The sequence below is a fragment of the Oncorhynchus tshawytscha genome, linkage group LG08 (assembly GCF_018296145.1).
Source record: "Oncorhynchus tshawytscha isolate Ot180627B linkage group LG08, Otsh_v2.0, whole genome shotgun sequence".
In the NCBI taxonomy this organism is placed as follows: Eukaryota; Metazoa; Chordata; class Actinopteri; order Salmoniformes; family Salmonidae; genus Oncorhynchus; species Oncorhynchus tshawytscha.
The window spans coordinates 27359327-27371823 of NC_056436.1; the positions used below are offsets into that span (position 1 = coordinate 27359327).

The 12497-nt window shown below is 45.5% G+C and overlaps 1 protein-coding gene and 1 long non-coding RNA gene across 2 annotated transcripts in view; one reads left to right on the plus strand and one right to left on the minus strand.

Annotated features, from left to right (window-relative positions):
- LOC112257159 lies at positions 1–2081 on the plus strand. The gene is made up of 3 exons (XR_002954524.2): positions 1–666; positions 869–1188; positions 1476–2081. It is a non-coding gene; the product is annotated as an uncharacterized LOC112257159 (long non-coding RNA).
- A 224-nt stretch (positions 2082–2305) lies between these two features.
- Positions 2306–12497, minus strand: part of LOC112256741 (BTB/POZ domain-containing protein 7) — a 52772-nt gene continuing 42580 nt past the window's right edge. Inside the window, 9 exon segments of the mRNA XM_042325381.1 lie at positions 2306–5705; positions 5834–5994; positions 5997–6228; positions 6383–6561; positions 6661–6850; positions 6978–7121; positions 7284–7444; positions 7726–7801; positions 8356–8564. Of these exon segments, the coding sequence (XP_042181315.1) occupies positions 4971–5705; positions 5834–5994; positions 5997–6228; positions 6383–6561; positions 6661–6850; positions 6978–7121; positions 7284–7444; positions 7726–7801; positions 8356–8564 (2087 nt within the window). The 3' untranslated portion in view covers positions 2306–4970.

Sequence of the window (12497 nt, forward strand, 5' to 3'; positions counted from 1 at the left end):
CGTACTGGGCGACTTTCACCTCTACTTGAGTCATTTTCTATTAAGGTATCTTTACTTTTACTCAAGTATGACAATGGGTACTTTCCCCACCACGGATGTTATCTCCCTTGCTGTCTTTTGTCCAGAAACAGGCTATGAATGGGTGGGCTGCCTGTAAATGGACTGACCAGGAGATGACATGTGTTGGTAAAGTAGGGTGATATCTTTAAAACACTGATTATGGTTAACGTAGTAAGTTTACTTTCGGTTTTGGATGCAATTGTGTGTGACGGATGTAACCGAACTATGAGCAATGCTCTTTTTGCTCCGTTAGCCCACTACTATATTACTACCTCCAATGATTTCCAGTTAACTACTTCAGTGGCATTCCAGATTAACTCGTCATTAGCAGCGGATAAGATCCCCAAATGTAGGAATTACCCCAGAATATCTGTAAATTGCTTTGGTCCTGGAGCTAGCAAGTAAAGGCTCTCCTGAGCCGTCCCGACTACGGTCTGGAGGCGCAGCGGGAAAGGTAACGCAGGTCTCCCTGTGAAGGGCCAGGTCAATATTGTGTACTGCAGGCTGAGGAAGCTGAAGGCCCACGTCTTGGAGAGCGCTAGGGAAGGGGCTGTGTTCTGGCCTAACCACTGGAGAGTCCAGCTGTGCCCCTGCGTCAGTTGCAAGGTGGGCCAGTAAAGATGCTTCTCTCTTGAGATTGTGTGTTTTGCCATAATTCATTCAAAGCACAGTGCAGCCACTGTTGTTTTTAGCTATTTGATGTGGAACAGATTGCTGTAGCTAACCGTTTCATTGTTGTCTCAGCCCTTTGGATTGGATAAAGGTGGAGAGATGTTTCCATTGAATATGTGTTGTCATTTCTGCTCAGAGGGGGCCTGCTGGATGAGTCAGACACTGTCCTAGCCTGTGAGAACTGAGGCACTACAGAGCAAGGAACTGCTAGTCTCAGGCCTGGCATAAGCAGACGGTTGTACTCTGGACAGCATTCAGCAACTGGAGATTGTTTAACTTAAGGATGGGGACAATCTTTTTCATTTATTTGTTTGGCAGCTATTAACTGTAGATGTAACCTAACACAGGGTTTATACCATTTGATGAAAGTAAAATGTTGTTTCTTCTATCTCTGAGTTAATTGAGAAGGAGACTGAACTGATGGCTTTCCTACAGCAGATTGCTGATGAAGGAAAGGTGAGGTGCTGTATGTTTATTGTTTACTGAGGACAAAATGTCTGGTGATAGTTCCAGAATATTTCCAATAATTCTGAGAGCACATAAACACAGCATAAGAAACCAAAATCTATGAGCAGCAGTCCATACTGCAGGTTACTTGACACGTCAGCACTGAATGATTGAATGTATATACTTGATTTGCTTGGGCCCAAACAGTAGCTGAAAAGCAAAACAAGTACTGCAGATCTACTACTTTGGTCTTTCACCTCATCCCCATTGAACCACTCCTCCCCTCTCCCTCTCAGGTCATCACAGCAGAAGCCATCCACCAATTATTTGGGGAGCTGATGAAGAAGAGGCAACAGATGAACAGCTGATGTCATTCTGCCCCACGGTGTCCTGTTGTTTACTTGTGCAATTTTGTAATGTTACTTTGGGTTCATAGCAAAAGTTCTGTCCACCAAACACCTTCTGCTTTAAATAACAGTGCTGCTATAAAATATGCTGTTACTGAGGTTTATGAAGTTGAAAGTTTTGCCAAAAAAGTTGTTCTCGAATTGCTCTCCATGGATTTCAAATGGCGTTCCATGTCTCATGAGAAGCTGAAGTAGCATGCTGTTAGCAGGCTTGGAGAGATGCTGATGGAATCTAGTCATTTTAGTCATGGACTTACTGTTATTTGGTCAATTATGTCTTAGTTGTCATTAGAATTTCATAATAATGTGACACCTGATGAGGATGCACTGCCTTTCATATTGAAACAGATCCAGTATGTGACCATTTTATGTTGTCACTAGCATTCCTGTTAATTAAACATTTGAATAGTTCATCCAGCATACTCCGTGACGTGATTATGTGGCTACTTGTCCTCCAAATACCAGAAGGTACTTCTTAAAAAAAAATATTAAAAAACTTTTTACCCCTTTTTCTCCCCAATTTTGTGATATCCACTTGGTAGTTAGTCTTGTCCCATCGCTGCAACTTCTGTACAGACTCGGGAGAAACGAAGGTCGAGAGCCATGGGTCCTCCGAAACACGACCCCCGCAAAGTCGCACTGCTTCTTGAACCAGAAAGTACTTCTTAGATGCCTGACTCATTGTTATTCTAGGTTGAACTCAATGACTTAACACAGTCTAGAATTATATTGAAGCAGTTTATTTCAAAGATGCCCAAGTTCATCACTGTTATGCACCTTTTGAGGTAACAGTAGAAAAATAGAACCAGTGAAACTAAATACAACTTAGTACAGGAATCTACAGAAGTGTTTATATAGATCAAACGAGTACAAAGTACCTGTTCAATTGTAAAATTCTCAACAAATAACCAATCACAGTTCCAGAGGGTTCAATTTCAAAAGGTACCAAAAAACCCACTATGTAAACAAATAATTAGCTATATGAGTTTTGCAAAGGACTATTTGATGCAGGTTGGTAAGCTTGTAGAAAAGGCTTGCATAGGATACCAGTCACTTCAACAAAAGCCCAGTTTGTGGCAGGGGAAGGCACTGACAGTAAAAAGAGAATGTGGAGGCTTTTTATTCAAAGGGAACACTGTCCTGGAAAATAAAGCAACTAACCAACATGAACATGAGGAATCTGAAGGTTAGAATGTTTTTCCCAAAGCAAACTGGATGGAACAAAAACATGTTTCTGCCCTGCAACTTCATTACTACATGACAGAGTGAATATCTACAGATCATCTACATGTTCCTGCGCTAATTTAAAAATCCTGTGCTAGATTTAAAAATAAAATGTATAAAATCTACACGATCGTGGTATTCTCACCAATAACAATATTAAAGAATTTCCATAAAACAAAACATTTAAGAACAAAAATCTGAGTGATTATTCTTTCAAGGTGAAATGTGGTTCTAAACAACTTCACACTGTAGTCCTCCACAGCTACAAAACAGCTGAATAATTCATATAAATCCACTAAGATGTAATAACAAGGATTTCTGTTGTACAGTATATCAAATTATTATTTACAGGCAATGCTCAGGATTTCTGAATGGTAGAATGCAGGTGATGGAGGCCATACAATTTTATTTACTAAAGAATGATTTAGGTGTTCTGGATCCCTTTTGTTCTAAATGCATTTGTTCATATTCCCCCCTGCTCCCATGTGAAATGGATTGTTCCTACAGTGCAATGTTGCATCTTTATGTATCATGGGTTTGTCAGTTTGTCATAGGACAGACAGGTGTGGGTGATCTTACAGGCTCTGATGTGTGCACTTTGGTTTCTGTAGCAACAGGCCCGATAGCTCTCATTCAGTATGCCATAATCTCTGATGGCAGAGAGAGAGAGAGAAAGAGCAGGTCTTTGCAGGTCCAGGATTGGCCAAAAGGTGGCGTGATGGTGGTCACATAGAACAACCAAAATGAACATTCGACAGACTACATTGGAATGGAGTGTGTGTGTGTAGAGGCTGTACAGAAGAGTCACACTGACAACTAGGAGAGCCAGTAGTGGCATCACGCTTGTGATGAATTCCGTTTGGTCACTTCAAAATGTGGATTAAGGCTTCTAATTGTTAATTCCATTGAAAGAGCAAGGTGGTTTCAAGCATAATGGCCATACCATTCTATGGTCGGTCACTGGTTAATCATCTCAGAGCCTCATGTTGATATGTAAATACAGACCTGAATAAAGATGGATACTGAGTCTACAGTACTGATACTGTTTAAACAGTTGCCTGGGAGTACGAAACCACACACACGTTCTGCTGAATACAAACATCTCCTGACGAGCACGTTCAATCACACACCACTGTACAACAGTTGCCATGGCACCCTTATCTTTCCCAGTGTACCTCAGTCATCAACCTATGCCCTCACCCTGCTGTCTCATTCTGAAAACCCTAGGCTCATGCTTTTGTGAGAATATAAAAGCCAGAGACTGTGCAGAAGCAGCACTGGTGAGTTCTGGACACAAACAATAACCCAGAAGACGACAGCGGTATCCAGAGAGAACAATGACAGCCTCCACAGACCTACTCCCCAACTGATCCACTTCCTGCCTGATCCGAACCAGCCAGAGCCTCGTACTCATCACCAGGAAGGGGAAATCAAATGTAACTAATCAGGTGAGGTACGTACTGGAGGAATGCTACAGGAAGAGAGAGGAAATACAAATGAGAGGAGCAAGAAAATACAGACATGTTTTTACATAACTTTATCATGAAGATAACGCTGTTTGGAGCTACGTGCTGGTGTTCACTAGTTTATACTGAGATCCTATGTATATATCTCCCAGGTAAAGTATATGCTGATGACTACAGTCCTTATGTATATTACATGTCCTCAGCACATATTTCAGCTATATTACACAATTGTTATGATCATAACACATCGTTGTTATGATCGTAATGATATGATCTTCATTCCTGACTCCCACATCTAAGAGGTTACAACAAACCTCTGTGTGCAACAAGGCTCAAGGAAAATAGGCAAAACCCCTCCTAAACTGCTGGAATGATATTGTAAAACTGCAGCACTGAGGTTGGCTTCGGCAAGCTTCAATTCAACAGTCAGACTGAAACACTACAGTCACTGCTGTTTCTCTAACCTACAGACTAGATGCCGCTAGTCTGTAACAATCAGAGGAGACGTGAGGTGAAGACAGCACTATGTCATAACGGGAGGGCTGGAGGAGGTGGGATATTTACACACACAATCTATAAATAGAAATCATTAGCCAACCCTTCACACACTCATTAGTGCTCTGATGTCCATGACTGGAGGTCATTTTCCCCACCTGTCCCTTTAGACAACTCAACCCCCACTCCTCTCCAGGGGTTAAAGTGCTGACTTCTTGTAAGGGTAGTCAGGCTTGTTAGGCGACCTGCGGTCTCTGTTAGCCTCCTCGCTAACACTATTTCTATGAGGCTGCTGGGCCCCTGACCCTGTGGACTCGCCAGTAACCCCCATCTCCTCCTGGGGTTCACTTTGGGCCGACGGCCTCTCCTCATACCCTTCTAGGTTTTGACTAGCGGAGCCCCACAAGTGGCCAAGGCCGTGAGTGAGGTCAGTCTCATTGTTTGATTGTCCTCTGGGGACATGTCCTGCCTTGGCATGGGAACCAGAGGGATTAGCCAGAGCTCCATTCTGCCGCTGAGGGGGCAGGCCCAGCACGTCCAAGCGCAGGGGGTCAGAGCGTGCCTCAGCTGTCCATCCCTGGGTGTCAGACACGTAGGAGGGAGGGAGGCTGCTGGAGGGGCTGTGGCTGTAGAGGTCTGGCCCTGCAAAGGGAGGAGCCAGGGGGTGGCTGGAGGTCGGGGTGGCTGGTCGGCAGGAGAAGTCGTAGAGGTCAGGGAACTCTGCCTGGGCCTGCCTCTTACAGGAGTGAGTGTGGCCATGGCTGAGGCGAGTTGATGGACAGGGTCCGGGGGGGAGGTGTGGGGTCGGGGTGGGGCCATGAGGGGGAGGGTTGTGACCATCCCTGTTCCCCATACGGTGCTCCCTCAGGGTCATGACAGAGACACCCAGAGCGATGTCAGGCATGAACTCCCTCATCACAGGCTCCATGCTCAGCTGGAGAAACAAAAAGAAGCACACAAACACAGCTAGTTAGAGCTATACAAGACCACAGCACAATACACTTCTACAGCTACACTGACCAAATGCAATCCACACACACAGCATGACATGTGGACCTTCACCTGTGGTTCTGCGAGCAGGGCTCGACCCATGGCCTGGGGATTGGTGCAGTCTGGAGGTGGAGGCCTGGGGGAAGAGGGGTAGTCAGGGCTACCATGCTTGGCTGAGGTGTGGAGCTGGGTGCGGTTACAGGGGTAGGAGAAGGAGCGGGTGGGGGTGGGATGGGCACACGGGGCCTCCATGCCCCCTTCAGCTGGGCATGGCTGGGGGTGGCAGGGGGGTGATATGGGGGTGGAGGGGGAGGCAGCGGGGGGTGAAACCCAGCCAGGCCCTCCAGGTCTGAGAACATGCTGTCCATCGCTGGGCTGCTGTTGACTCGACAACGTCCTGCCTGGCGCAGGGCCAGAACCGGACTCTCGTCTCCAAAACGCTCCTCTGGGAAGAACTTGAAGGGGTTCTGAGAATAAACAAAAGATTTTGCATTGGTATCTAAATGGTCTACAACTACAATGCATACAAGTCATCAGCATAGTACACCAAGTCTATCAGTCTATAGCCTGGTTACTTTCTCAGACCTGGTCCTCCCTGTACCCGAGGGTGTTTCCCCTCACCTGCAGTAGCTCAGTAGCCCCGTCCGCCAGGCCAAACTCCCTCAGCACACGCAGCTGCAGCTCATAGCTGACAGTGGCCCCCTCGCCACAGTTGAGGGCATAGGCCCTCTGGACCTGGTCTGTGTGCCTCAGCTCCTGTAGCCTCCGGATCATCTCCTTCACCACCGCCAGTCTGGGTACTGACAGGACACACACACAGAGGATTAGTGGACCATGTCAATGTTACTAATATGTAATACAAAATGGCTTCCTTATTGGCACCAGTCTTCTCCTTTAACCTGGGATCTCATTGGCCACCACGGACGGGACGGTGGATTGGTTGTTGGCCATCTGCTGATGGTTGATCATGTGACAGCACTGTGGCACGGCGTTGTTGACCATGTAGAGGGTGTCAGGCACGTTGGACATGCGCACCAAACGCAGACGCACCAGATCTGTCTGTTCCACCATCATCTCATCCAGCACAGACTGAGGGGAGGAGGAGACGGGTTAGGAGTGTACGACCTCGGCCTGACCCAAACCCTCAGAGATGAGATCGAACAGAGAAAACCTGCACTGCTAATCGTCATTAAACCCTCGATGCTGAGTGTCTTACCTTGGCTTCCTCTACATAGGGAGAGAAGAGGCGGGGCCGCACGTAGATGCCAGCGTTCTTCTGTCGCAACCAAGAATTGGCTTTGCCCCCATCTGTCGTGGGCAGCATGTCCGAGGGAGGGGTGCTGATCAGACCCCTCTTCGTCTGTGGACGGGAAGAGGAGGGGGGTGATTTAAAGAGAACACAAAAGAACACACCTAGAGGGACAGGTCAGTGAACATGATAGATAGATTGATTGCACTTTATGTATTGACAGCAGAAACTGTATTGAAGCCAACATATGATGAATCATCCATGACTACTGACAGCGTCAGAGAGGATGTCGCTGTTGGCAGGGAGGATGTGCTCGGTGCGGATGAAGGGCAGCAGCGGGGACAGGATCTCCTTCAGTTCTTCAACATCCAGGTCCCTCCTCTTCACCCCCCGCTTGTTCACACTGTGGGCCGTCCCACTCAGCACGTTGGGCTCTGGGAAAAGAAACCAAACGCAAAAAACACACAGTTTGTAGTTCATTCTATGGTTAGGACGGCCAACATACACACTACACTCATTATTGTTTTATGATACACTATTTTCAGTCGGGTTCAGAGCTACACAAAAACAAAATACTGCAATCTACAATTGAGGTGCTTCAGAGTCTCCCATTTTAAGGATAAAACTTGGCTTCTTTTATAGCCTTTTAGAGTGTATTTTCCCAGAGCCATTAGGGGGCCTGCTCTGAGGGTAATTATAGAGTGTATTATCTTACCCCTGTCTGCCATCCTCTTAATAAGCTGCTGCTCGCCCCACTTAACAACGTACTTGAGAATGTCCTGCTCACTCGCCTGTGAAAGGGAGAGAGGAAGGCAGGGGTGCAAGAGAAGAAGATTGGGGGATGGTGATAGGTAAGGAAAAGAGTAAGGACAAGGTTAAACATTGTAGTGAGGATGCTTGTATATGTGGTTGATGGTGTAGTTGTGGCTGAGTGTTATATTTGTCTGGTTGGATTACAGCGTTTCACCTCAGCCGTCCTGTGTGATACCCAGGGAGTTTGGCACAGCAGAGCAGACTAGAGCTCAGCTTCATTTAGAGTCCATCCTTGAAGGCAATGCCTCCAGGGAATGTTCTCACTCGGTCTGTGCTCCAGACTACACGTGTTTGGGTTTGTGTTTATACATCTGCGTGCGTGTTGCCACTTCACTAAATAATTATATCAAACCAATCATACCCTAGCTGCCTCGCAGATTTACGTGAAAACTGGATGGTTGAAAATACGTAAAAAAGTGTTCTTATTTTGTCAGCCATTATAATCAAAGCACTGACTACAAATGGGTAATTTAGACAGGATAACATAATTGGTAAATGCATTCAGGCCAATCACACAGACAGTGGTAGTCACCTGCAGGTAGTCTGACTGGATGGCGGTGAGCAGGTGCTCCTTGCTAAGCTCGTAGAGAACGTCAGAGGTCACAACCTGGCTGAACTCCTCACACAAGAAGTGCAGGGCCTGGCGGTAGACCCACTTGGAGCCGTAAGGCTGAGAGCTCCACTTCAGGATGGGGACCAGAGAGTCCAGGGACAGGCTCTCCACCACAATGTCCTCACAGCCTGGGAGAGGAGACAGGAACACACACCACAGTGGTTAGATACCTCAGTCTAACACTCATATCACCGAGTGAACAGCCTCTTTAATAGCCTGGTTGTCCAGTCAGTTTGTGCTTCAACCAACTCCTTTGTGTGGCTACAGCACGTACAATATGGGCCCAGGCTACATTTTTAAAATCTATTGTATGGGAAGTCATACACTGTTAGAATGGTGGTAAGAGTTTTAATGGGTGATTTAATTGAACAATAAATATCCCGCAATACAGTCACACAGCGGTCACTTCTGGAGCCATTCAGATGGCTGCAGTAGTTCCCCTCCTATTTACCACCACAGGGAGCACTCCCCTTCCCCTAAGCCCCCTGCACCACAACCCCCTCCCTGCGTTTTCTAAATCAGAGCACATACTAGAACAGCAGGCAGTGGTTTAACTCTGTTACACACAACCCCACAGAAATGCCTTTGATACCTTCATGTGCTTCAGTCACTCTACCTCCCATTCACCACACTAAGTAAACACAGCAGCCAGAGGGAAGTATGCTGCGCAGACACACACATCGTATAAGCACACATGCATGTGTGCACATCCGCACACACATAAAAAACATGGACAAACGCACACACACTCTCATGCACATGCAAACACACACAAATGTATCAAAAACGAATTAAAAGTCGCAGAAGGTTTATGAATTAGGTACCTGATATACTGTAGCTATTTGAACAAATCTGGGGTGAAATGGAATTTAAGAAATGGCTATAGTGGTAGTCATAGTAGCAATTGTAATCGAGATACAAGCAAACATCAAACAATCAAATTATGTTAATGTAGATAGGAAACTAGTACATGTCCACAAGGGCACATCAATAATTTGGCTTTCTTTTTGACAGTCAACACAGTGGAAATGATACCAGGCAGTGTGATGTCAGTGATAGAGCCACACCGTGTGCCTCTGAGACAGACAAACAGAGATACTGGTCTGCTTTAATGTGGCCCCTGCCCAGCACTGACCCTGCTGCTGCTGGCTCTGTATGGGGCTTGTGGAGCCGAGCAGCCTGCCCTGCCCTGGGAATAGCTGGGTTATGAGCTCTAGTACCAGCGCTCCTATGGGACTCTTATCTGTGGGCTGTGTGAGATCCTGGTGTCCACATCACCAACAAACTATTATGGTCCAAACACACCAAGACAGTTGTGAAGAGGGAACAATGACGCCTTTTCACCCTCAGGAGACTGAAAAGATTTGGCATGGGTCCTTAGATCCTCAAAAAGTTCTACAGCTGCACCATCGAGAGCATGGTTGCATCACTGCCTGGTATGGCAACTGCTCGGCCTCTGACCGCAAGGCACTACAGAGGGTAGAGCGTACGGCCCAGTAAATCACTGGGGCCAAGCTTCCTGTCATCCAGGACCTCTAAACCAGGCGGCGTCAGAGGAAGGCCATAAAAATGGTCAAAGACTCCAGCCCCCCTAGTCATAGACTGTTCTCTCCACTACCGCACAACAGCTTAACAGCTTCTACCTCTAAGCCATAAGACTCCTGAACAGCTAATCAAATGGCTACCTGGACTATTTGCATTGTCCCCACCCCACCCCCATTTTTAGCTGCTGCTACTCTGTTTATTATCCATGCAATCTCTTTACCTTTACGTACATGTACATATTACCTTAACTAACCGGTGCACCCACACATTGAGTCTGTACCGGTACCCCCTGTATATAGCCTCCATACTGTTATGTTGTTGTTGCGCCTTAATTATTTGTTATTTTTCTATTTCAGTTATTTTTTTACTATAGTTTATTTTAGTAAATACTTTAACACTTTTTTTTCAAAACGGCATTGTTGGTTAAGGGCTTGTATAAGTAAGCATTTCACTATAAGGTCTACTACACCTGTTGTATTTGGCACATGTGACAAATACAATTTGATTTGAACTGCTGCACTACCATTCGCCTTTGAAACTGCTTTGAAAATGCACTCTGGGAAATTGACTCCTGCCCTCTTGCTTCGGCATTTAAAAGGTTTATTTCCCTTCAACTGTCACACACACTTAAACCTACATGTTCCTACATGTTTGGTCCCTTCCTTTACTTTTATTAGCTAGGCAGAGATTCTAGCAGACCCCCACAGTGTTTTAAATGCAGGATGGAAATCGTTAAGAGGACAGATTAAGTTGAAACGTGGACACGGGCATTTTTGCCTTTTTATCTCCCATAAACAGTCTAGAAGAGGGAATGGATTCCACACTTCTCCCTCCCTCCCACTCTGTATCCCTCAGTTGTCACTAGTTACCATTGCCACAAAGTAAAAATGGTCTATATTGTAAAAATGTATGAAAACTAAAATTTGCTTTTGGTTTTAATTTAAGGTTAGAGTTAGGCATAAGGTTAGCAGTGTGGTTAAGGTCAAAATTAGGTTTAAAATCAGATTTTAAGAATAGAAATAGGCGGGGTTTAGATATAATTATGACTTTGTGGCTGTGGTAACTAGTAACTACGTATCCCTCTCATTTTGTCCTTATCTCTGCATATTTCTGCTCGCACTCTGAGCAGAGGTATACACATAGACAGACACACACACGCTCCTTTTGAAAGGTAAAGATTACCAATTGGGGACCAGCAGCACATAAAAGCAGACAGCTCTTCTCTATTAGCCCATTAGAATTCACAGCACCATTCAGCCTTATAAAGAAAGCTTTGCACTGTTATTATGAGCCGGAGATTAGAATCAGCATTATATGTAATACTAAAACCATTTCCCCCCTTCCTCCTTCCCCTCCTCTCTCCCTCCACGGGTGGCACTATGCATTCACTGGAGCCTAGTAGACTGACAAGAATATCAATACAATGAGTGTTATGGCAACCACATCTTTGACACTGCAATAAATGAGGCATTTTGTCTTGCTGTTTTTATTTGGAGCTCTGTGTTTATGGAACACAACATTTCCAGACCCACTTAAACATCAGCCGCACTCAGGACCTGTAAACACCATGCTGGACTTGAATCATGTCTGATTACTCAAGGACCTAGTTCTTTGCTGTCTCAAACAAAACAAAAAGGAAGGAGGAGAGACTTAAACAGAATGATGGGCTCTGCTCTGACTACCTGAGGTTTAAGTCCAACTTCTAAGTTAACCGATAAGCTGAAGTTCTGCCCAGGAGCAACTGGAAATCCCTCTCTGCTTGGAACACAAGTAGGCCCAAGGCTAATAAAAACACTACTGGACTGATATCTGTGGAGATTCAGTCTCGCTTGGTCCAATTGCATTAGGGTTCACTCACGTCATAGGTCAAGCTCTGCCTGTTAACCAGATAAATGACTTGATCAGACAGCAATATCACAGACCAAGACTTATCCTTAAAACATAACACAGCAGCTGACTGATTCTCCTAATGGAAGGCTGTTAGTCACACACAGGGCCGAGCAACAGCCTCGTAGATGCAACGCCAAGTTTAGATTTAAATTCATATCCCATTCACTACCACTCTTAACACTTTCACATTGGCAAGCAGCTCTGAAGACTAACTCACTAACGTTATTTATTTCCTCCCAAGGTGTGCGGCAGTGTGGTCATTAAGCGTATTAATCAATGACTAAAAAACTGACCGCACATGAATTATGATTGTAATGGGCCGTAGGTCTCCACAGATGAGTCATTACTCTCTCTCTCTCTCTCTCTCTCTCTGTGTTTGTGTGTGTGTGTGTGTGTGTAAAGAGAGAGAGGAAGTAGAGAGAAAATCTGCATTGTGTGCTGAGCCACTTATTATCATCACTCTCACTGTGCTTGAAAGGCTTTTAATGTCAGTTAAGTGAGAGTGAGTAAAGAGTGAGTGATCTCCTCTGGCTAGGAGGCAGGTAGCCTAGTGGTTAGAGCATTGGGCCAGTAACTGAAAGGCTGATGGATCGAATCCCTGAGCTGACAAGGTAAAAATCTGCTGT